Raw genomic sequence first — 23,328 nt, 5'->3', positions numbered from 1 at the left:
TTCCACCATGCAATATGTTGATGTCTGTAGCTTGTGGTTGTGATGGGATAAATATATTTGTTCTGTTCTCACGGCGCAATGGGCGTACGAGCTGTGGCAACTTCCGTCACGCTCAGGGTGCTTGGGCCGAGCTGTCGTCAAGGGGGAGTCCGTCACCGGATGGAACCTTGGCTGGCTATCCACAGAGTATTAAAGGACCAGCAGCCATCAAGAGAAGGACAGAGACTGGCAGAGTTTGGTCTACCCGAGGGTCGATGACCAGTGAAGGGCGGAAAAGGGCACGAGCTGGTGGTCGGGGGTGGATGTTGGCAGCTAACAAATACAGAGGTCCGTTTGCTCAATGTTCTTGATGCTCAATGGCCGGGCAGAAGAGAACCGAACAGCGAGTATAGGGACGATTTGTAAAGAGTGTGGCGGCTGGATTTGAGGACGCGGAGTTCGCAATTCGGGAGGCGGAGGTGAGGCGAGGCGAGGCAGGGCAGGACTCGAGGGATCTGCCGCTCAGAGGATTGGCCCAGCTCTCGGGATGGAACAACTAAAAGCAGCCTGGCGAGGAGAAGCAGAGGCGGGCGACGCAGCAGATGGAACAGGAGAGATGGAAGGACGGTCGGTGATGATGGTGAGGATGGTAAGGATAGATGATGGAAGAGGAGGTGGTGAAGTGAAGTTTGGTAATGGTGGTTGTCTGGTGTCGATTTAGCGTGAGGGTTGCAAGGTTGCAAGGTGCAAGGTGTGAGAGCAGCGCAGCGCAGTTTGACTGCAGTGGCTTATCCTTGTTGGAGAGCACGTCCAGCTCGTCTCAGCGTCTCAGGCTCAACCTTCACCTGGCACCGTCGTCTCTTGGTTCAGTTCGTTTCTCGACACGCAGCAACCTTCAGACTAACCTCTCTCTAACCACTCTCCTGGGCCCGTATACAAACCCTAGTTATGTACATAAAGCCTGGGCATCCTTACTACCAGCCACCATGGGCTCGAACATGGCATGCCTCCTGTCCTCCCTCACGGTCTACTCCCCCCTGGCGTCCATGCTCAAGCATTAATTAGTGGCGAAGCCTTTCTGCCAAATGATGTTCCCCCGTCGCGCCGTTGTGCAGAAATCAACAGCTCATTCTGCTGATTTTGCGTGTCTCCACCGGCGCAATCTTGTGGGCAACCCTCGCCCTACTATGTAATTGGAGGCGCGCTTGACGATTGCCTACTTATTACCCAGTACTACTGTACGAGACTGGGCCCCTTCCAATGCCCAATTGCGATGGCCCCTTTCCTGGCAGGGATCTCTGACGATGGTACAAAGTCGGCATTTGGACTTTTTCCTTTCATCTGGCGAAGTCCATCATGCGCTGGTTGACGCTTACATCAACCTCAACAGCCTCGAAATTTATCGTCCGTGGCAGTCATATATTTGGTTGAGTAAGAAAAATGGTGTGATAAATAAGAGCCAGAACAATCTGGCTCTCGACGGTGTCTTTTCTCGACTTTCTCCCGGAAGCCACCAAACATCGAGCAATTAGTCAGACACACAAATCTCTGGTGTCTCTGCAGAGCCTTGATGCTATTGTGGCAACGGGTGCCCATGTCCAATCAAGTCAGCTCCGGAGATGGCTATACATACTACTGGCATGTTCTCCGTAGGCAAGCACCCCTGGCCGCATGACCCTTTTCTTCGTTTTTTGTTTTTCTTCTCGAATCGTTGCTTGATAACGTTTTCTGCCTTGCTGCCCGTGGAAAGAGAGGTCGCTGTGTGATCAGTGCTGCGAAAGACAGACTTTGGATTCTTAGACTTTTGGTATGTGCCCCAGGTCTGGACCTGATCTTCATGTTCTCGGCCTCCCGTCCTGGTGGGATCATCCCGCGGACTGGGTATTTGGTCTGTTTCTCCTTCCCTTGCTACACTTGGTTCCAGCCATCGGGATGTTTTTAAATGGATCCCTAAAAAAAATATGCGGAGTACAATCAAACACATCGCAAAACTTTTGGATATGACGTGGTCCAACAGAACGCACCTTTGATCTTAATAGGTCGAAATCATGGAACTCGCTTGAAGGCCTATTTTTGGCCCGCTGGTTGTTCTTTCGAAGCGGCTATTTGGCCAATCGCTGAAACCCTGCCTCTACCCATGTTAATGGTTTACGGGGTAGATCTTCTTCCAGATGTCGTTAACCACCTCAAGTGTTGCTATGTCCACAACCACCTTCAGATGGCAATGCCTGCTGCCGGCAGGCAACCTTACGGTTCTGCTATTTACAGTGCTGTTTCCCGTCTTCGTATAGACAATGCCTCGATCATGCACGCTCAAGGGATGCAAGTCTGGTCAAGGGCGCTTCGTCGACGTATCATTCTGTTCTTCGTGCAATCGATCTGTGCAGACCATGTCGTCGACCGTGATCGTTTCGTCAAGACCGGTTATCGACCTCTGCAAGTTGGTTGCACCCTCACAGACAACGAGGCTGAATACGAGGACCCTGCGAACCAGCGCAGGTTGAGAAGCGCCCCATCCAGCAACCCGCATCTGAACTTTCCAACCCCTTCCCCCTGCGTTGCTTGAGAAAAAGTATGATTTCTGTCTTCTACGTATGCGGAGAGACGACTCTTTATATGGTAGGCCCTTCTTACTCGCCGTATGGTTCAGGATGACCCAAGCGGCCGCATACCGGCACATGACTTCATTTGTCGACCCGGATTTCGCGGATATAAAGAAACCTCCGCAACGCTGCGGCAGTCGCGTACACTCGTCTTGAGCTTCTGGCAGGTATCGCCGGTTACCGTGTCTGACAGGGATGACCTACCTGGGTAGGTATTGTCAAGCACTGAGCAAGGGCAGAGCACATGTTTAGTGGCCCCATGGGTTCGTTTCTGCCATGAGAATGGAAGTGCTGCCGTCGACGGGAAGCCGCCGAGTGTTGAGGTGCTTTCCCCTTTTAGCGATAGCAAACCATGTCCTGGGAATATGGTGTCCGGAAAGAATGATTTCGTCGAAACTTCCTGTATCTGCTTGGTCATGTATGTACCTCGTCTTGTTTCACGCATGGGCACGGAGAGTACGTATCTCCTCGATCTAGCATAATGCGATCTTTGGCTTCAAGCATGGGCATCCAGGTATGAAGTCGGCGAGCGATACCTCAAAGAAATGCCTTATGTTTAAGCAAGGCTCAGAAGTTCGGATCTTAAATCTCGAATTTCAAATATCATACCTTGAATCAACACAACAACACAACAGCTCGAGATGGCCATACCTCGTGTTCTGTTGACGGGCGTCAATGGATTCATTGGAAGCCATCTCCTCTCTCTCTTCTTGGAAAAGTCATGCTTCGTGCAAGCCGTGGTCAGATCTGAAGCCAAAGCGAAGAGAGTCATGAACGACTTCCGCGACTTTGAAAGATCCAGCCTCGACTTCTCGGTAGTGCCCGACATCACAGCGCCAGGGGCTTTTGACCAGTACATCAAGAACGCCCAACCTCTCGACGTGATTATTCACGCTGCTTCCCCGTTCAACTATACCGAAGCCAAGACACCTTCCGATTTCATCAATTCATCAAGTCCATGTCGATGTTCGAGTAGGCCATCACGGAATCCTGAGGCCGTGGTACCCGTGCTAATTCTTCTATCCCTGCAGGACTTGTCGTTCGCGCATTACTAGGCTTCATTTGCTCCCGAGGTTGGGCGCCGTCGATTTCTCGTCACGCCGGGCAGCAATAGCAACCAGGAGACATGCGATATTTTGAGAAAGGAGTTTCCGGAGCTGGATGACAAGATCCCGCTCGGGCGTCCAGGTCAGCATGCCTTACCTGCAGGCTCTTTCAAGATCGACAATTCGTCGTCGCAAAAGGAGTTAGGTGTCACATATCAACCGTTTGAGACGACTGTCGCAGATACAGCGAGGGATCTGCTGGAGGTGGAAAAGACGCTGACTGCAAAGGCATAAGATGAGGATGATGTGGATGTAGCGAGGACTTTTATGCTATTGATGGTGGGTAGTGGTATTGTTATTGAGGTGAGAATTCCGAAATAGATGATGATACATACATCCCCAAAACTTCCTGTTGTACTCGGGATGCTTCGCTAGGCCAGTCTTCCTCGACTGCCAAAAGCGAGAGCTCCCCATCCAGCAATTAAGCACAGACCTCCCAAGGGGGTGACAGGACCTAACACCTTGAAACGCTGAGGATCCAGAACGAGCAGATAGATGCTACCACTAAACATAGTCATTCCAGCAGTGAAAAGTGCAGCAGCAACCTGTGAGACTGATTAAACGACACTCAGAAAGGCAAGAATCAAGCGAATATAACCTTGTTCTTTGGGGCAGCAGCCGCCGTTAGGAGAAGGACACCACTATGAATTAACTGCGCGGCAGAAACACAGTCAGAACGAGATCAGGAAAATTTCCATCGGTGTTCAATAAATTACCTGATAGTGAGCTGCGGTGGACCAGTTTGCTAGCCTTGTGGGATCGCTGATGTGTTTTTTCAGCCCATGAGCTCCAAACGCTCCAAATACAACGGAGGTTGCCCCATAAATACAGCCGACTGTCCAAAACATTGTAGAGAGTAATTTGTTAACCAAAAATAAAGAGGAAAAAGTAGAGCAGTATCGGAAAAGAGGAAATGGCCGGCCTTGGAAGTGGATGGCATAGACAGCGTGCCAGGAGCTGACACCACTTGCTCCCTAAGGCAACAGGTGCCGGAGACGGCTGTTTGCCATGTTTGCCATGTTTGCATCATTTGTATTGGAAAGACCAGCCGAGCTGGGCTATCCACTCTTTTGTTGTGATTAAGACTCAGGATCTCACAACGAACAAGAGCGATGTACAGGGTAGCTTACTGCCTGCTGCGCGGAATACGGAGTACTGGAACAGAGGTGTTAGCATCTGCTTTCCATGGTCAGGACTCGCTACATCAGCTGTCAGAAGAGCTGCCATCTGTAAGAGAGTCGCCTCCTTGCAGAATGAGGGGCTTATGTGCAGCAGCTTGGCTCTGTGGATGGGACTTTATTGATTCAAATTGCTCCCTTTTCTGTCCCCTTTTCTCTCAACGTTGTGGACTGCTGTAGGACTCTTGCAGCCCTTTTCTCACGGTCATGAAATTCATCATTGTTAGATTAGCGAAAACCACGTGTGGTTCATGATAGAGACGGAGGGATCAGCAAAGTGTACGGAGCACTGTAGATCCTCCAGATTAGGTGTCTGGGGCACCTGCATCGTTGAAAGGACCCTCGATCGAGTCGTCATGAATGCTATTATCCTAACAAACTCACGCAGGTATCAAGGCAGGCGTCGCAGGGTGGCAGCCATGAGAGTTGACAGGAACAAGCACGTAGTGGACGCAACGATAAGCCCGTGGGGATGATTCCCAGCCTAGTGCAGCTAGTGGACCGATAGTGGGTGGGAGGATCAGCGTCCAAGTGCCTGTGGTATGGAGAAAGACAACCAGGCTGAATGAGAGAGGGCTGCGAGCGGATTTGAAGGCGTGCCTCATCTCTGCCTCCTTGCTGCAGGAGCGGATACCAGGCGCAAAACGGGGGGATCGGGCGTTGCACCAACTTGTCTCTAGCACAGATTAGACGCGGCCGGGCAATTTCTCTTTTGCTCGAGTTGTTCTCGCTTCCCAATTTTGCTCCCTACTCTCAGGCGGGTTTCTGCATGTCGGATTGGCAATTCGTATCCCTGGGCTAAGCCCACCGAGAGCCCGGTGCGCCTCTTCGGAGCTTGAGGGCCACCCGGCAGTGTTCCCCCGGGGCCAGCTTGATGTCGAACTAACGCAACAATCGGGACCACAGTAAGAGCCAGTAGTAATTGAGAGGCAGCCAAGGGAGGTATTATCGTTCGCTAGGATCTCGTTTAGGAGAATTTGACGTGTTTTCCTCATATCTTTTTTGGCTGTGTGCTGCGTCCCTTGTCTGGTCTGGCACAGCTGCTGCATTATGGACCATCAAGGAGACTCGGAGGAGGGGGGTTTCTATTGAAGGAACGGTACGAGGTACATGCAGTGACAGCGACGATCTGTAACTTGTAGAACCGAAGATGGTGGGCACCTGACCCGAGGTTGGGTGATGGGATAGTGGTGATGGGTTGGCTGATGTTTGAAGATCGTGGAGTGTGTGTCCCTTGGTCACTGTAGCAGGACCCCAAGAGTCCAAGACCCCCTCCCTGCTGCCGGGACAGCTAAATCCCTGCCCATCAGTTCGCCAATTGAGACTGACCGCAGTAGGAAAAGAACAGGGGGGACCAACCCCCCGAACCAAAACGGTCCCCACTTGGAGTTTAACGAACCAGACACCAAGAAGCAACAGTCAAAGGCGCCCCCGAGCCCCAAGAAGCCAGACCCGGACCTTCCAACTCTGGCCTCCATTCCTTTTGCAACGCCTTCCCCCAAGACTGCCCTTTCAATTCTGTGACCCGACCTCACCACCACCACTACCAAGCCCTCGACTTCTGGCAACCTCGTCGACGACTTTCGCCGCTCTGCAGGCAATCAATTCCTTCGTCTCCTTTGAGAACTCCCAACCGACTTTACCTCTCGCCGTCGGTCCTCTCTGCACTCTCCCGCGATCCCGAACTCCCCAATCGCAGCTCTTGTGGCCCCCCAGTAATTTATCCAGCTCATCCCTGATATCTCGCTCGTTTGAGCTCCTGCGCTCGCCCATCGCCCACCGTGTCTCGACACTGAAAATACATCCATTCTGCTGTGCGCGTCGCTCTGGCGAGGCTGAGCTTCTAATCTGTGACTTACTTGCGAACTCCCACGTCCTCTGGTCCGACGCGGACCCCAATCGGCACAATGTCGACCGACTTGACAGGAGAGCAGATGCAGGCCAAAATCACAGCTGCGAGAAGAGAAGCAGAGGGCCTGAAAGACAGAATTAAGCGCAAGAAGGATGATTTGGCTGATACAAGCTGTAAGTCGATCGACAGCCCACCTCAAGATGCTTTGATGCGCAGCTATCTGCCAACCTCTTCAGGATTGCTAATCAATCGCGTCTCTGCAGTGCGACAAGTTGCCCTCAACAACACCGAAGCTCTACCTCGGATAGGCATGAAGCCTCGAAGAAATCTCAAGGGCCATCTTGCAAAGATCTATGCTATGCACTGGTCAACAGATCGCAGGCACCTGGTGTCCGCATCGCAGGATGGCAAGCTCATTATCTGGGATGCCTACACCACTAACAAGGTCCACGCCATTCCCCTTCGTTCCTCGTGGGTCATGACCTGCGCATACGCTCCTAGCGGGAATTACGTTGCTTGCGGTGGTCTCGACAACATTTGTTCAATTTACAACCTTTCTACAAGGGAAGGCCCCACGCGTGTGGCTCGCGAGCTCTCTGGTCACTCTGGATACCTGTCCTGCTGTCGTTTTGTCAATGACCGAAAAATCATTACCTCTTCTGGTGACATGACCTGTATGATGTGGGATATTGAGACGGGCTCCAAGGTCACCGAGTTCGCTGATCATTTGGGTGATGTGATGAGCATCAGCATAAACCCGACGAACGCCAACATTTTCGTGAGTGGCGCCTGCGACGCCTTTGCTAAATTGTGGGACGTTCGAACTGGAAAGGCCGTCCAAACATTTGCCGGACACGAATCTGATATTAACGCCATTCAATTTTTCCCTGATGGAAATGCTTTCGGAACTGGCTCAGACGATGCCTCCTGCAGGCTGTTCGACATTCGGGCAGATCGAGAACTAATGTCTTATCAGGTACCTCTTTGGCTCCCCATTAGCGTCTTGTTATTGTACATTGGCTGACATTGCGCACAGAATGAACAAGTGCTCTGCGGCATCACTTCCGTCGCTTTCTCGGTTTCTGGCCGACTTCTCTTCGCAGGGTACGATGACTTTGAATGCAAGGTGTGTGCAATCTGATATGCAATGTTTCTTTCACAACTGATGGTATTCCTAGGTCTGGGATACTTTGCGTGGTGATAAGGTCGGCTCTTTGAATGGCCACGAAAACCGAGTCAGTTGCCTTGGTGTTAGCAACGATGGAATCAGTTTATGTACTGGCTCATGGGATTCTCTAGTAAGCTACCCTTCAGTCTTTGGGCAATATGCAGAACTCAACTAACGCACCATTCTCAGCTCAAAATCTGGGCATGGTAGAAATGGCACAGGGAGAAGGATATACTTTGTTCCAACAGCGGCAATTTGACCAAATGTCATCTTCAAGGGGCGAGCACTATCAACAAAACCACCTTTTGTCAACGATCCTATCGACAGCTTCTGACGATTTCCTTTTCCTCGCTCCCGACTTGACTGTTGCACGAACCTGAAGACTCATTTGCTTTTCTCACCAACCCCTAAAAATCATTTACTGGATAGGTTTTTCTTGTGTGTGGGTTCTTCACAGGACTGGAGGAGCGATCGGGTGATTTGCTTATGTTGCCATCCGACGACATTGGGCCAGCCACAACGCGCATGTTGTTTCCAATCCACGACTCTTATGACCGGACATTGCTGCGGGTGGAGTTATTACTGTCTCCTGTTTCATGTCTAATCTTGACAAACACAATTTTCAAGCTCCTCTTGTTTTCCTCGCCACAACAGAAAATCAGCCTTGCTTGCAGATCCGGCGAGCGAACTGCAGCGCACCCCCCAAAAAGGGAAAACCCCCAAATTTGAAACCCGGATATCTGCGACCCCGTTCCATTATTCTTCTGCGTGTGGTGTCTTTATAAGATGAGATTGGGGAAGCCGGAACGAGTCATGTGGGAAGAGCGGAAGAGAGATACAAGTGTGAGGAGGGACGTTATAGAAATGCTGAAAAGGAATCAGCAATGGAGCACGCGACCATAAAAAGTTCTCAAGCCCAATGTTTTTGTGAATGCAAATTGATCACAGCGAGTTTCCAGGGATTGTTCAATTTGTAAGGGAACGGGGGAAGGAGGGAAGGGCAGGAGGAGTCTGTCCGTCCGTCTGTCTTGTCTGCTCTTTGCTAATGGGGGCTTTCCCCAAATTCCATCTTCAGTGTCATGCCAACAAAGTTTTCACGTTAACCGTCGAGCACCTACGGCAGATTCCATGCATTGTGTTCTAGAACTGCTCTTTGTCTTCTCTTGGTTTGGTTTGCAAAGCGGGAAAGGACAAGCTATCCCGTGGGTACGGGTGTGGGCTTGGGCATAGGCAGATTGATCACCCGCTCTTCCCTCCTCTCAAAAGGCACCAGTGGGACGCGCTTGAACCTGACCTAGCTTACTACATACAATGGTAATTCAGATAAAATTCAGTGTACCGAGTACCTTGACTGTAGACTCGAGCTTCATGGGTTCCCGACACAACACGATAGGTAACTTACTAGTAGTATACGGGTATCCCAGTCGGTTGATCGGCAGGGGGTGATAGCATGCATTGGTCAACATTTAATTGCTGCTGTAGTCTGTATATATCTGTACACGCTATCCCGACCCGCTTGCGCCACGGACCTTGAACTTAACTCGGGCATCAAAGGCCGTGTGAACCATAGAAACAAGTATAGAAATGCCCCTTCAAAAACTCCCCCCCACAGTACACCCGATGCTGTGGGTGACATTCGAGTGGGTGGAGCCTCGAGAGATTCTGCCATGCTTTCCGTTCTTTGTGCCCAGATTCCATGGTGAATCTCGGTTTCCCATGGAGGGAAGGACCTCAAAAAGAGTGCCCCGAATTAACGGCGTGATACCCATGGTTCAACTCATGCAACAACTCATGCAATCCGACATCACGCCATCCAAGCTATCCACCGGAAGCCAGTCAGATCTGTGCCTGGCCAATCATCCATCTAACAAGCACATCCATCCCTCTCCTGATCAAGATTGATGTTGATCGGATCCGAAAAGTCACCACCATATTCCTCACTTTCCTCCTGTGTCAGCGCGTTCCTGGCAATAACTTCAAACGCCTGTTCCACATTGATACTCTCCTTTGCGCTGGTCTCAAAGTACGGCATTTGCCCGCGACTCTGGCAGTAAGCATGTGCTCTCTTTTGCGAAACCATTCTTCTGTCTTCGCCCAGGTCGATCTTATTTCCCAATACCACGAAGGGGAAAGATTCGGGGTCGCGGGGAGAAGCTTGGATGAGGAATTCATCGCGCCAGGAGTCGAGGGTCTCGAATGACTTTGCAGAGTTGACGTCGTAGACGAGGACACAACAGTCTGCTCCCCTGTAGAACGCAACGCCCAACGACTGAAAACGTTCTTGACCGGCGGTGTCCCAGATCTGGAGCGTCACGATTCGATCGTCGACGGTGACTTCCTTAGTGAGGAAGTCGGCGCCAATGGTGGCTTTGTACGAGGTGGAGAATTTCTTGTTCACCTGCAGAACAGTCAGAAGGCCACATTCGTGAATAAATATCGAGTAGGGATATGGAGAGAGAGAGCCGTACATATTGATTCATTAAACTGGTCTTGCCTACACCGCTGTCGCCTAGAATGATGACCTGCGCAAGGCCATGGTCAGTTGCGTGCATCGGCATGCGATAACGAGCTGCGCGGGTATCATTACCTTCAACAACACCTTCTTCCTCGACGCCATGGCTATTCTTGACAGTTGGTGACTTGCGCCGCCTCTATGCACTCCAAGAACAGGAGATGCCTTTTGCTGGTGTCACGGAAGCTGCTGGGGTGGCTTGATTCGATTTATGGCGTCGATCTGGCAGTTTCTCCGCTGGAGAGTCACGCGATAGGTCGATTGTGGTTTCCGAGGCAGAGAGGATGGCGCTGATGCCTGCGCTTTCAGTCGTATGACTCTAAAGGCAACCGAGAGGCGGAGTTTGGGGGTGGTGTTTGAAGCTTGTGAAGTCGGGGCGTAGGATGGAGAGGATGGAAGGGCAGCGACAGTTCGATCCGGGATGGAGGTCCAGCAGCCGTCATAGCCACTGCCGCTTCTCCATCTCCAGCCTCAAACACGGCGAGATAGATTTGGCGGCCCATGGGTTTCAAACAAGCGTCTCGGGAATCAGGAAGGTCAGCCGACGACGGAATACCTGTCAGACGTCTGGGCAGCGAGGCAGTCAAGGCGGTCCACCTGCCGCCATGTTCTTTTGTCATTCGTGTGAATCAACACTGGATGTATTTCTTACCTGTAGATCTCTCGTCTCATTCCAACTACGTTCACTCTTTTGCCTAACCTCATTCTTTCAATAGATAGATCGACTCCAGAATGATTCGCGTTAGATGACCGGTCAATCATGGCAACATGGAAAGAGCAATATCTGGCAGCCTTGCAAGCCCGAGATCATGTGGAGAAGGCCAACCTTGCGCTTTATGACTACTGCACCAAGCTCGCAGATGAGAGGGCCGAGTTACAGAAAAAGGCCAGACTTGCAGAGAGAGCATCATCCTCGGAGAACACGCCGGTACCGGAGCCTGTTACGTCTCCTGGATGGGGCATAAGAAGAGTCACCTCCCCGTCTACGCAGGGAACACGTCCGGACTCTCCTTCGGCTACAGCGACTACCCTTGCCCAACTGAGGCAAGATCTTTCCAAAGCCCAAACCGAACGTGCCGACTTGCAACTCCGCCTGGAAACCGCGCTCCGCGAGCTCGACACCTTGAAAGGAAAAGCCAAAGCCGACAGCAAGCGCATCACACAACTAAATGCGTCCGTCTCGCAATTGACAATCAAGTTGAGAGACCGCGACGAAGAATTACGTGGCAAAGCCAAGTTGATAGAGAGCGTCCAGGACGAGAACGTCACACTGACTCTACAGCTCAACATGGCGGAGGAGAAGTCGCAGAAGTTGAAGAAGGACAATGAGGACCTCGTCGATCGATGGATGACGAGCAAGGGCAGGGAGGCCGATAAGATGAATGAAGAGGGGAGGTTTGGATGAGATGAGATTCTCCTTTCCCTATTCGCTCTGGCTTAGCTTTGGTGCTCAGGCGAGAGGCGGAGAAGACTGCATAGCATCGTCAGCACGGCCCTCAAGGATACGAGCAGCGTGAGAGCACCCTCTTGCCGCCCCTCCCTTTCGACTGGCCTGCTGCGTCCGACAAGACTCAGATCTCGAAGACTGGTGGTGTTGAAGCCACAAATTGGGCAAAGAGCAAGACCAAGATCAACCTCGACCCTGGACTGTCCAGAAGATCCACAAAGAGCCTACTAAAGGGTAGGTCACATCAAGACATCTTTCCTTTAACGTCTTTCCCAGTTAAATCCGAGTCACTAACTTGTAGATGACAAACAGCGCGATGATCAGAAGAGTAGACTCATTGAGCGAGAGTTTCATTGATTCCAAGATATACAATGGCACCTGGCCCTTATGAATCACATCTAGGAGTATCGTCATTTCATCCCAAGATTGCCCGAAGCATTGGCTGTCAATAACCCGACGCTATGCACAGTGTCGTCAAGTCATTTCAACCCAAATAAAGCGAAAGACCGTCCCAATGCCGATTCATGCACCTCCACCAAGCAATAGCCCGTCTGAGTCTCCGGGGAATAGTTCGCCTCTAGCAGTTTTCAAACCCTCCCATACTCTCCACAAAGGCGTTCAACTCCCTGGAATCTTTGCGGTGATGGTACCAATTCCCCGGATCATCGGTCCAGCTGACCATAGAGCTCCACCTCTCCTTCTCCACGACTGTCAACACATTGACAGGATCATTCACGTTTGAATCCTTGATCTTGTGCGTTGGAGACCGGAAGGGTTTTAGGCTGACGATGTGGCATCCTTCCTTTAAATCGAGGAAAACGTATTTGAGCTTGTCATTCAACTCGGCCGTGAAGGCTTGATTGTTGACCAGAATGACGTCCGCTCGCTTGAGGACTTGGCGGACTTGTTCGTTGGTCAGGAAATTGCCGTGAATGAGATGGACTTCACCAGGTTTGATTCCCCAGAGGCGGCATCGAGCTGGGAACTCGTCAGCCTGGAGCTGAGCCAAAGTGTTGGGATTGTCCATGACTTCACAGCCCCATGATTCGGCTCCGGTTTCCAAGGCGGCTTGAAGCACACAATTACCAACACCCGATCCGAGATCTATAAATACCTGATCAGACTTGAGATTTGTCTCCTTGAATATGCGGCTGAGAAACTTGGGTAATAGTTCGCCGTAGACATTGTCCGAAAAGCTTTCGTAATGTCTCACCAGGTTGACTTGAGGCGACACTGTCCGAGCGTAGATTTGATTTTTGATGATGTGCTCCACTAGCCTAAGATCGACGCGGCGCATCTGATCCAATTTCTTTGCGATTGTTCCGTCCCTGCGCTTGTCGGCCACCAACGTGTTGAATTTCTCCACCACGTGGATGTATTTTGACTGGGCTCCAACTCGTCCTCTCATCCCAAGCAAGGCTTGCCGGTGTAATTGTTGTACCAGGCCCGAGCCATCGTCACTGGTGACTTTCTCTGCGGATTCGCTATCGAGATAGTATTCCGCCACAATCTTCATGGTTGCCTCGATTTCATCAAGCGGTTTGAAATCGGAAGAGTCTGCAGGCTTGACCAACTGGTATTTCTCGCTCTGCAGAGAAGTCGGGTACTGCAGTTCAATCGCGGGGCATTCATCTTCGTCTCCCTCCAGGGCTGTGAAGAATGCTTCGTACTTGTCTCGACCATGTTCCACGAGGGTGGTATTCGCGATATCGAATGCGTGCACCATGTGAAAGCCATTGCCATCTTCTTGAGAGAATGCTTTTTGATCCCTAACTTTGCGCTTCTCGTCTATACTCTCTTTGCGATCGAGGCGGATTCGCTTTCTAGGGTTGTCGTCATCCTCTTCGCTCTCTTCATCAGAGCTGGTCAATCTTGGCGTTGACACAGCTGGAGACGCTCGCTTTGTCCTAATTTGTCTCTCCTTCTTTATCCGCTCTATCGGCTCTCCACTGCCTTGCCTTGAATGGACCGAAACTGGAGTGCTCGACTTCCGAGGCGTACTCGTGGTACGGGAATGTCCGTTGCTGAGCGGTTTCTGGGAGGCCGCAGGCTTGGAGGAAGAGATAGATGGTACAGGTTGAGGTTTTGCGGTCGGCTTCGCGGTTGAATTTACAGTGACGACTTTGGTGGCAATCTTGAGAGGGGCTTTTCTGGCCTTCAGAGCAGCGAACGACAAGGGTCGAGACTCGGCAGGCAGGGACCCCATGTTGAATGACGACAGTTGGCTGAGACAAACGTGTCAGAATAAACGTCAGCAAAGGAGCGTGGACGAGATTATGTCGACATAACATATGCAGAGCAGGTGTGCGACGGCACCAGGAAGTAATGAAAGGGAGAAGATTACAGGCACACGACTGGGGGAGTGGGTAGACTAGGTAAGAGAACCTGCAAAGAATGCGAGGTGAGGCTTGGTGAGGGTGAGGCGCACTTCGTACCTGCATGAGTTTTTTCCGCTCTGCTTGATCGCCTGGGCCAGGCAAAAAGGGACTAGATCGGCAGACCTCTGGGGGGGCCTTGGCCTACGTAATTAGTGCCATTTAGGGGCGGAGAGCCCGCCAGGGAGTTCCCAACTAGGATATAACAGAGTGTGTCTCGAGTAATTAATTAATCCAACTGGTTGCTTCTGGAGATGGGTGCAAATATTCTCATTCAATCAATCCAGGTAGAGCTCACTTTGGCCACCATATCGCCAACATCCAGTTCAAATCCCCCCGAGCCGAGTGCAAAAGAGTCCTCCGCTATAACGACATGGCCGCTGTGTCAAATATAGCTGATTATATCGATAAAGCATAGAGCACCCCATCTCCAAGGTCAACTTAATACCATTTGTTCATGAAGGCCACCTTGGATCCAAAAGCAAAAGGACTTCGTGTTTGCTACCGAGATCGTCTTGTCTGACGTCTGACCACGCCATTTGTTTTGCATATGGGCTCCCCCCGTGCTGTCGAGGCTATCACCCTAACAGACAGTCCTATTGGCTTTGACTCTGTCCAGAACAGCAGGTCAAGTATCAGGCGACGAGCTGTTGCGCCGCCGGGATCGATTTGAATCTTCCCAACTTCTCTGACTGGTCCAAGTCCTCTTCGAGCCGCTTTCCCTCCACTCACTTCTCTTGAACCTCTTGTGTCGATGATCTCTATCTGGTCGATCTCGATTGTCAGCTCTATTCTCGTTGGAATCGGCGGGATGAGAATTCATCCATTTATTTAGCACGTCAGCGATTTTCGGACCCCATATATCCTCCCCGGCTTCCAGATCGTCGTATGTGAGTGCAGGAACGAGGCCCTGTGGAGTAGGGTCGATATTGGTGTAGTCGCCTTGTTTACTTCGAACCAAGGCAGCCATCGTCCCATAGGAGCCGCAAGCAACACCTAGATCATGTGCAAATGAACGCACGTAGAAACCACTACTCACAGTCAGGCGTATTCGGGCCGCCGGGGCATTGGCAGCTTGAGCCTCCTGTGTCGGGAGATAGTGGGTATGCAATTCGGCCTTTTTGGCAGGGGGAAGGTGGTTGCTTTCGCGCTGTTCTCGGAACCTCTCGTGAAGAGGACTTTTGGGACTGGTGGCTGCCGCTTCTTGCCCCATGAACTTCTTGGTGGTCTCAGAACCGGGCATCAGCTTTCTAGCCACAGCTTTCTCTTCGTCGCTCGCTTGCTCTGCTGGCCACCTGAAGTCATGCTCTCCAGGGCCATAGAATTCAAGCAGTGTGCAGTCGGAGATCTCAATATCTCGACTTTCTAACTCTCTGGGTAACTCCCTGCCGCTTCGAGCATATTCGTACAGCTTCATGCCATCAATCTTGATTGCGCTGTAGATCGGCGGGATTTGCTTCATCTTGCCCCGAAACTGTGCTAATCTATCTTCGACAAGCTTCTGAGTAATACCTTCGGTTGAAGCGTCTGCCACTACTTTCCCCATCACATCGTATGTGTCGGTGCTTTTCCCAAATAAAACAACCGTCTCATAGGTCTTCTTGCAGGCAAGGAAGTCAGAGAGTGACTTGGACCCTCTACCAATTCCAACAATCAAGACACCTGTTGCCAGTGGGTCCAGCGTGCCTCCATGGCCCATTTTGAATATCTGGTCATTGCTCTTTTTGCGGCGCTTTGGTTGATGCCGCTCTTGGTCTTCCTGGGCTTTTCTCGTCCGGTCAAGTAAGGGCGCAAACGTCTTGGAGTCCGCAAATTTGTGCTGCAGATCTCGAAGGACTTGAGCGGAAGAGATGCTGGGAGGCTTGCTGATGGCTAATAAACATGGAGACCAGTTAGGGCATGGATGCGAGAGAAACAAGAGTCTTGGGAGAGGAATTGGCCTCACCAAAGACACCCTCGAGGATCTTTCCTGATGGCTGGGCCATCTTGAGGATGAAAGATGGCCTCATGCAATAGAGAAAGAGTGTCAGACTGAAGCACCGCCCATATATTGCCAATAAACAGAGTGATGTTTTCCGGCAAGCACTGAAACAAATCGCAGCCCCCCTAGCCTTCGAGAATGGCTTTCGGAAGGTTCATCAAACAGCGAGACAGTTAGTGGCGCCCCACGTGAGCCCAAGAGCTAAATCCTGACCCAGCCAATCAGAGCCCTGAAGTCCCTCTCTAGCCCAGGGCCCTCCCACTACGAATACAATCCTGCAGCCTCCAGCCTCCTTCTCTCTGCTCACCATCATGCGCGTCGCTCGTTTCTGGTACCCCTCTCTACCTTCCCTCCCACGGTTAAAGAACACCATCAATCCTGTCTGATCCATCCAGTGACGATCAACTGCGAGATGACGGCTAGACCCTGTGCCTTGCCAGCCCTATAGCGCAACACCTCATCCACAGCATGAACCTCACACCCCACGTTTGGACATGTCCACCCTACCGGAAGAACGAGTTCTAAAACCCCTCGATCCCGTCCCCGAAGATGTCAATGACTGGCCAGATTTTGCATTGCGAGAAGCAAAAATCTTCTACCAAGGAAAGGGCCGATATGCAGACCTGTTGCAGGCCTCGGAAGAGACACCACTGTGTGTGGTAGGAGAATTGATGCCCCTGGACGACGACCAGGAACACCTTGGTATGGGAAATGCGACTCCTCACTCCCAGGATATGCTGACGATACCGACTAGCCTTGATAGAGGAACCACTCTATGCACGAATAAAGATCGACAACGTTACGAATTACAGCTTTGGTCAAGACGACAATGGGAAGCCTGTCATCTGGGCTGCAGGGAAGGCAGGCTGGTACGAGATTTCACCCTCAGATCGCTATCTGAGTTACTATAACGACACATTGGAGGCTATTGATTTATTCTATTTCATGGTCGATCAGCACCAGAAGCTTGTACAGAAACGTCAGAGGTTTGGGTTCATGATCGACCCATTTCTCACCGAATATCAGAAGCACACGGGTTATAGAATAAACGATGATGATGAGGCCATGGAGACGATCCATAAACATCACCGCTTTCTTCTGAAGCAGATGGTGGAAGAGCGAGAGGGGATCGAGTGGTCCCAGACATATCTCTGGAAACATTTAGCCGAGACGTACGCCCTCGAACTGGAGGAGTTGAAAGCAGCTTTGGCAAGAGTCAATCAAACTAGTCTCCCAGAGGCGTCCGATTCATCAGAGGAGGAGGGGGGGGAGGAGGAGAAGGAAGAAGATGATGATGATAAAGAAGCAGACGAAGGGCCGCACCAGGAAAGAGAGGGCACGTCAGAAGGATCCGAGGGAGACGAATCAGAAGGTAATTCCGAGGCTGCCTCTAGCAGTGCGACCGAAACCAAGCCGGAGCCCATTGACTGGACTAAACCTATATGGGATATGCTGAATATCCTTCGAAAGTCCGTCAACTTCAACATGAGACACTGTGGAATTGATGAAGCTGCTACGGAGCTACAAAAATTGCCTTCATTCGAGGGATCGCATGAAGATGCAGTGGCTGCCTTTGAGCGCTCAGCAGAACCCTTACTGAAGCTAATGAACGAAGCAAAACTCCGGAAGAAATTCAATTGGTCTACTCGGAGAATATACGATGAGTTGGAAGCCACACTCGCCGATGTGGTAGCGGATGAGACCATGAAGACACCTCGCAAACCCGGCGAAGGAAAACCTCAGCGGCACCGAATGAAGTCTGTGCTTCGTCCTAGTGGGGCTGGCAAATCACACAAGCGCGCAAGAGGGGTCGTGGACGATGAGGACGAAGATATGAGTGATATTCCCGTCTCATCACTAGTAGCTCGACGGCAAGCTGGTCCTTTGCCGCCCAGTAGGATGAGGGAAGCCACGGTTGATTCGGGGCACAGTCGCGAAGATAGTCCCAGTCGACAACTCAATGGCCATCCGGATCCTGACGCGTTGCCGGAGCTCCCGCCTGGACCAGAAGCGCAAGAAATGCTCGATTTGGTTGCTCAGGAGGCGAAGCGAGTTGGTCGGCAACATCAGACGGGTCATCTGAAAGAATTTCTGGGCCAATGGGTTGTTTGAGCAGCATAACTGGAGCTTTCGTGGCAAGCGTCTGGTGAAGGCGTTTCGGATCCGTGGGTTAGGGGTCTTGCATTTTGTCTGTGCGTGCGTGACTGTGATACCCCTTGTGCTTTGATATAGCCTTGTTTCTCTTAGAGAATGCGACCAAGTTTAATAGTTTTTTCCCTCTGGTGATTTTTCCCCCCATGTCGTCGCACGTCAAGCCTTCACCGGGCAGCCATCCTCTTGCTCTTTCCTAGCCTCTTTGCTTTCACCTTCCCTCCCTTGCCTTTCATCCTAGCTGTCGAAAACCCACGCATATCTCCGCTGCTGATCGCGTCACCGCTCTTTGCGTGCCGTTTCTTACCACCAAATCCATATTTCTGATCGCGCTTCTGTCTCTTTGGATTGGGTCCGCTCCCGAGGCCCCGATCACGGCCTGCCCGATCTTTCGTAGCCGGCTTTTCGACGTCGATGCTCTGGAAGAGGTCGTCGTCTAGATTGCCTTCGGTCACTTTGCCGGTGTCGGCGCCCTTACGTTCTACGGAACAGAAATGTGTTAACAGCACAAACAACCCAGCTGCATCCAGTGGAATGGGATAGACTTACTTCTCTTCAACTCCTTGATCTTCTCCAACGTGTTTCTTTTCTCCCTCGCCCTCTCCTGTTCTTTTGCAACCTGGACCGCCTTCCCGAACTTCTTCGCATCCCTCAACTTGCGCGCCTCCTCTGCTGCTTTCTTGTTCGCGGCTTCGTCGTACATCTTCTGCTTGACGCGGCCCATGTGTTCATCACTCTTCACCATCTCTGCGAAATAGTCCGCCGGACGGGAGAAGGCGACTTTCTCAGAGAGAAGGAGGTCTCGTGCAGCGATAACTGCCGTGCGGGCAATGCGGTAGAATTCTAGTTCGCGCGTGAGGTCGTCGTTGGGGTCGGGGACGGATTGTGAGGTGGGAGGAAGATCTGAGACCAAGGAGTTGTGGTAATGAAACGGCGTAGATTGGGGAGCTTTTATGAGAGAGATGCGCTTGCAAGAGGCGAGTAGGGCAGGGCCGTTATTGATGGTCATCTTTTGGTAAGGAACCGTGTCTTCTAAATCAGAATTTTCGAGGTCGGAGACGGGCACGTCGGATTCATTCTCTGCTTCCGAGGCCGAGGCATCGATGGGTTGAGCTGGTTGTGGGATTGTGGGAGCGGAATCACCGTTGGATGCATTGACGGTCGCCCCGTTCCGATCATCTGAGTGTGCTTCGTTATCCGCTCTACTATCCTCCTCAGCAAACTGGGCAAAATCATCTTGATGAGGCGGTTGCCCTTTGTCTTGTTTCGCCTCCCCGACCGCTATAGCCTCTTCACCACTGGTCAGTTCCTGCTCATTGTCTTCATGTTTTGCCGCCTCCAGTTTCTGTCTTTTCCGTTTCTCGGCGGCTTTCACTTGTGCTTTTCTTTTCTCTGCTTGGTAGTCTCGTCCTCTGTGGGCATCTAGAGCGGCCAGAAGCTTGCTCTTCTTCGCCATATTGAAGGATATCGCACTTTTATCTGACCGTGGAGGGAGAAATTGTGCAGCTGGGAAGACGTCGAATTCTCCGTTCCAATTTTTTTTTGGGCAGACGGTGCTCAAGTGGCCCGACATTGCAGCCAGAATTTACTCCACAAAACGAAGGCGGGTTATTGCCTGTTGTGGTAAGGCGCGATACAGTGGAGCAAAGCTTCGTCTCCGCACTTTCAATGCTATGATCTATCAACCACCATCAACTATGTATCTCCTTGGTTGCAGCTCGAATGCCATGCCTTTCAGATTATTATGCACCTCACAGACCAAATCTGTATCATGCCGCTACCAAGTCCAGTTGATACATGTGAGGAGGCTGTGAAGGCGGCGTACGGAAAGATCAACTTGAAGCAGCACCTCGAAGCTCATCCTGATTGTTTGACTACCTTCGGCCATCATCGTCTGCGAGCTCATCAGTTGAAGATTCGTCCCGATATGGAGTCTTAACTCATTCCTTATGATGGACAGCATGCATCACTTGATCAGACGATGAAGGATAATGAGGGCCATTTCTAGCCGATTAACGGATCGGCTTACTACCAATATCCGCAGTTTACAATTGACTCTATCATGCGCAGAGTTAAACTGGTTCAATGCCCTAGGCCATACTTTGCTTGTATAGCTACCAAAAGTCGAATTGCGACGTCGTTCTCTTGTCGGCGTATACCTGTCTCAACCGCTTCCGATGAAGTTCGGTCCTGCTTGCGACGACGTCCTGCCCTTTAGGCCCCTTGACCGACCGATACGACCAGAACGGCGGCGCCCTTGCTGCAATGAGATTGCTCAACCAACTTCCTACCCGGCTGAATTCCTCGGCGGGCAGTTGCAGGAAACCGCCTCGTCAGGCCAAAGCTCTTTCGCCGTTCAGTCGCCTAGCCCGCATCAACTTCCATATATTCTTAAGGCCCAGCAAGACCATAGGATCAGTTGGTTCCCACGGCGGGGCAAGATGAAATTGCTAGCTGTCCCTTCGGTTCTTGACAAGGCATAGTTACCTGCTGCTTTCCTCGCAGCCTCGTCAGCCATGCAATGATCCCCAGGTGTTCTGTACATTGACCCAGATTCTGTACTGCAGCCAGAGACACAGGCCGCAAACTTCATTCCATAAGATTCTGCACCGAGAAAGCATTCGAAATGCTTCCAATGAAGGCTTAGAATGTCAGTAAGTAAACCCTAGCAAAACAATGTGTAACCAAAAAAGCGCAGGTTCACAGCCCAGCTAGGCGGAGATGATTTCGGGGCCGATGAGGCGAACCTCCGGCCCCTAGTGTGGCAAAGTCAAATTGAAGTTGTCACAGTCGAACCATGCACCTTTTTATCGCTGGGGCCTGATATCTTTCAAATTACGGTCTACATGGCAATCAAACCTCATTCCCGTCCTTTGCGTCGCCTCCTTATAAGGATGTGGTTCTCTCGAGGCGTCGGTTTTACCATTGCCAACGGCATTGCGACACAAAGAGGAGATCATCTATAAGATTTAGACCTTTTTGCACTTCCATACCCCAAGATGTCCTCTGAAGCAGATGTCCCCGTCATAATCATTGGCGGTGGCATTGTCGGCCTCTCTGCCTCCAACTTTCTCTCTCACCATGGCATACATTCCATGGTCGTTGAGCGCCACAAAGGAACATCCATCCATCCCCGGGCGCGAAGCGTCAACGCACGAACTATGGAGCTCTATCGTCGGCTTGAAATCGAGGAGCTTGTCCGCGAAGCCGGTGCTTCATTGTCACCCAGCAAGGGCATTTATAGTGGGGCTTCTCTGAAGGATGTCATTGAACCCAAATCACGTTCAGGGGGCATTAGGAATCTTCCCTGGGCTGGATTTCTTGCGCCATTGGGCCCAGTGGGCGGAACGTTTGTCACTCAAGATATGATCGAACCAGTTCTTGTGGACGTTGCACAAGGGCGAGGGGTTGATGTGAGATTCGATTCGGAATGTGTCGGTGTCCACCAAGATGAAGATAGTGTCACCGCTGTTTTGAAGGATCGGAAGACCGGGGCCCACTCGACTATTCGAGCGCATTATCTCATCGCTGCTGATGGAGCAGAGAGTCCGATTCGCACTCATCTTCGGGTTCCAACGACGGGGAAGGGCACAATGGGCCATTTGCTCAACATCCTTTTCCACGCCGACCTCACATCTCTTGTCCAAGGGCGCGAATTTTCTCTCTGTAAGGTCGAACGCCCCGAAGTTACTGGCCTAATCACTTCAATCAATAACAGCGATCGCTGGGTCTTCCATCTTCTATATGATCCGTCAAAAGGCGAACAGCCTTCAGACTTCCCACCCGAAAAATGCAAAGAGCTGTTGCGCCTCGCATTGGGGATCCCCGACATTGAGATTGATGTCATGAGTATTCTTCCCTGGAAGCCCTCCGTACGAATTGCGGAGCGACTGCAACATGGTCGTATCTTCCTTGCAGGCGACGCGGCACACCAGATGCCGCCATGGGGAGGCCAGGGGGCAAATACAGGTATCGCAGACGTCCACAACCTTGCCTGGAAGCTTGCTGCAGTTTTGCAAGGCCATGCGACCAAATCTTTGCTAGAGACATACGATATAGAGCGGATATCTGTGGGGAGAGCGGCGGCTGAGTTTTCTGCGGGTCTGGCTGATGAGGATGGAATCATATCAACAAAGGGATCGTTCACCTTACCAGTTGTCCTGTTCAAGGGGTTTCATTTGCTTTCCGGTCACGGATATTGTTATGCAAGTAAGGCAATCTGCGCGGAGGACACTTCTCCGCTAGGAGGATTGACCTGGAGACCGTGGACTTTGCCCAGCCTGGCACTTTCAATCGATGGGAGGCCTGGAAGCAGGATCCCTCATTTATGGGTTGAGCATCAGGGCAAACGTGTTTCAACCCTCGATTTATGTGGCAAGAACTTCTTGTTACTTGCTGGAGCAGACGGCAGGTTGTGGGTGGAAGCAGCAAAGGGGATGTCTTCTGCCATGGGCATTGAGATTGCCACATTTTGTGCTGGTCCCGAAGGTGATCTTACCATCCCAAAAGGTAGACTCGAATCTGCTGCAGGTATTTCGTCTCGAGGCGCCATACTTGTGCGGCCAGATGATTTTGTGGCATGGCGTCAGAGGAGACAAGTGTCTGACCCTAGGGCTGAGCTCACACAGGCCGTGAGACGAGCCTTGTGTCTATCATGACATGGAGTGCTGCGATGGAAACCATTTGACGTCCTTAACAGAACTCTCTGCTCATCCGAAGGTATCTCTATATGCCTTAGCTAGGCTTGAAGACGAGTAAAACTCCTCGCTCACTGCCAATAATGAATATATCGTTGCTCGGGTGTCAACCTACCGCTCGGACCACACAGCTTGCATAGGCAGCTGGTCAGCCACTGTTTTAGCCTCACGCCAGGATCCAGGCGCACTGTGCAAGTCCATACACATGATGCCGACAACATCGGGCAATTGGGTGGACACGCCGGGGGTGGATACTGATGACAATCATTCAAAAAGCCA

The 23,328-nt window shown here is 51.4% G+C and overlaps 9 protein-coding genes across 9 annotated transcripts; 5 read left to right on the top strand and 4 right to left on the bottom strand.

The window, feature by feature from the left end:
• Positions 1 to 3,223: 3,223 nt before the first annotated feature.
• On the top strand, positions 3,224 to 3,922 carry Z519_01625 (uncharacterized protein; the record flags this gene model as incomplete). The annotated part of the gene is made up of 2 exons (XM_016759382.1): positions 3,224 to 3,583; positions 3,638 to 3,922. 2 exons carry the CDS (start codon positions 3,224 to 3,226, stop codon positions 3,920 to 3,922), a joined length of 645 nt encoding a protein of 214 aa, XP_016624710.1.
• A 2,851-nt stretch (positions 3,923 to 6,773) lies between these two features.
• On the top strand, positions 6,774 to 8,096 carry Z519_01624 (guanine nucleotide-binding protein subunit beta; the record flags this gene model as incomplete). Its single annotated transcript, XM_016759381.1, has 4 exons — positions 6,774 to 7,694; positions 7,755 to 7,844; positions 7,897 to 8,016; positions 8,076 to 8,096. 4 exons carry the CDS (start codon positions 6,774 to 6,776, stop codon positions 8,094 to 8,096), a joined length of 1,152 nt encoding a protein of 383 aa, XP_016624709.1.
• A 1,654-nt stretch (positions 8,097 to 9,750) lies between these two features.
• Z519_01623 (uncharacterized protein) lies at positions 9,751 to 10,503 on the bottom strand (the record flags this gene model as incomplete). The annotated part of the gene is made up of 3 exons (XM_016759380.1): positions 9,751 to 10,284; positions 10,355 to 10,408; positions 10,474 to 10,503. 3 exons carry the CDS (start codon positions 10,501 to 10,503, stop codon positions 9,751 to 9,753), a joined length of 618 nt encoding a protein of 205 aa, XP_016624708.1.
• A 655-nt stretch (positions 10,504 to 11,158) lies between these two features.
• Positions 11,159 to 11,803, top strand: Z519_01622 (uncharacterized protein; the record flags this gene model as incomplete). Its single annotated transcript, XM_016759379.1, has 1 exon — positions 11,159 to 11,803. The coding sequence occupies one exon, from the start codon at positions 11,159 to 11,161 to the stop codon at positions 11,801 to 11,803; it is 645 nt and encodes a 214-aa protein (XP_016624707.1).
• Positions 11,804 to 12,422: 619 nt separating this feature from the next.
• Z519_01621 (uncharacterized protein) lies at positions 12,423 to 14,051 on the bottom strand (the record flags this gene model as incomplete). The annotated part of the gene is made up of 1 exon (XM_016759378.1): positions 12,423 to 14,051. The coding sequence occupies one exon, from the start codon at positions 14,049 to 14,051 to the stop codon at positions 12,423 to 12,425; it is 1,629 nt and encodes a 542-aa protein (XP_016624706.1).
• Positions 14,052 to 14,848: 797 nt separating this feature from the next.
• On the bottom strand, positions 14,849 to 16,205 carry Z519_01620 (tRNA pseudouridine(55) synthase; the record flags this gene model as incomplete). The annotated part of the gene is made up of 2 exons (XM_016759377.1): positions 14,849 to 16,092; positions 16,166 to 16,205. The coding sequence occupies 2 exons, from the start codon at positions 16,203 to 16,205 to the stop codon at positions 14,849 to 14,851; spliced, it is 1,284 nt and encodes a 427-aa protein (XP_016624705.1).
• Positions 16,206 to 16,695: 490 nt separating this feature from the next.
• On the top strand, positions 16,696 to 18,313 carry Z519_01619 (uncharacterized protein; the record flags this gene model as incomplete). The annotated part of the gene is made up of 2 exons (XM_016759376.1): positions 16,696 to 16,903; positions 16,956 to 18,313. The coding sequence occupies 2 exons, from the start codon at positions 16,696 to 16,698 to the stop codon at positions 18,311 to 18,313; spliced, it is 1,566 nt and encodes a 521-aa protein (XP_016624704.1).
• Positions 18,314 to 18,519: 206 nt separating this feature from the next.
• On the bottom strand, positions 18,520 to 19,808 carry Z519_01618 (uncharacterized protein; the record flags this gene model as incomplete). The annotated part of the gene is made up of 2 exons (XM_016759375.1): positions 18,520 to 18,833; positions 18,902 to 19,808. The coding sequence occupies 2 exons, from the start codon at positions 19,806 to 19,808 to the stop codon at positions 18,520 to 18,522; spliced, it is 1,221 nt and encodes a 406-aa protein (XP_016624703.1).
• A 1,543-nt stretch (positions 19,809 to 21,351) lies between these two features.
• On the top strand, positions 21,352 to 23,010 carry Z519_01617 (uncharacterized protein; the record flags this gene model as incomplete). The annotated part of the gene is made up of 1 exon (XM_016759374.1): positions 21,352 to 23,010. One exon carries the CDS (start codon positions 21,352 to 21,354, stop codon positions 23,008 to 23,010), a length of 1,659 nt encoding a protein of 552 aa, XP_016624702.1.
• Positions 23,011 to 23,328: the final 318 nt, after the last annotated feature.

This window comes from Cladophialophora bantiana, assembly GCF_000835475.1.
Source record: "Cladophialophora bantiana CBS 173.52 unplaced genomic scaffold supercont1.2, whole genome shotgun sequence".
Lineage (NCBI taxonomy): Eukaryota > Fungi > Ascomycota > Eurotiomycetes > Chaetothyriales > Herpotrichiellaceae > Cladophialophora > Cladophialophora bantiana.
The sequence above is the reverse complement of the archived record's forward strand: the minus strand, read 5'-3'. Positions and strand labels throughout refer to the sequence as shown.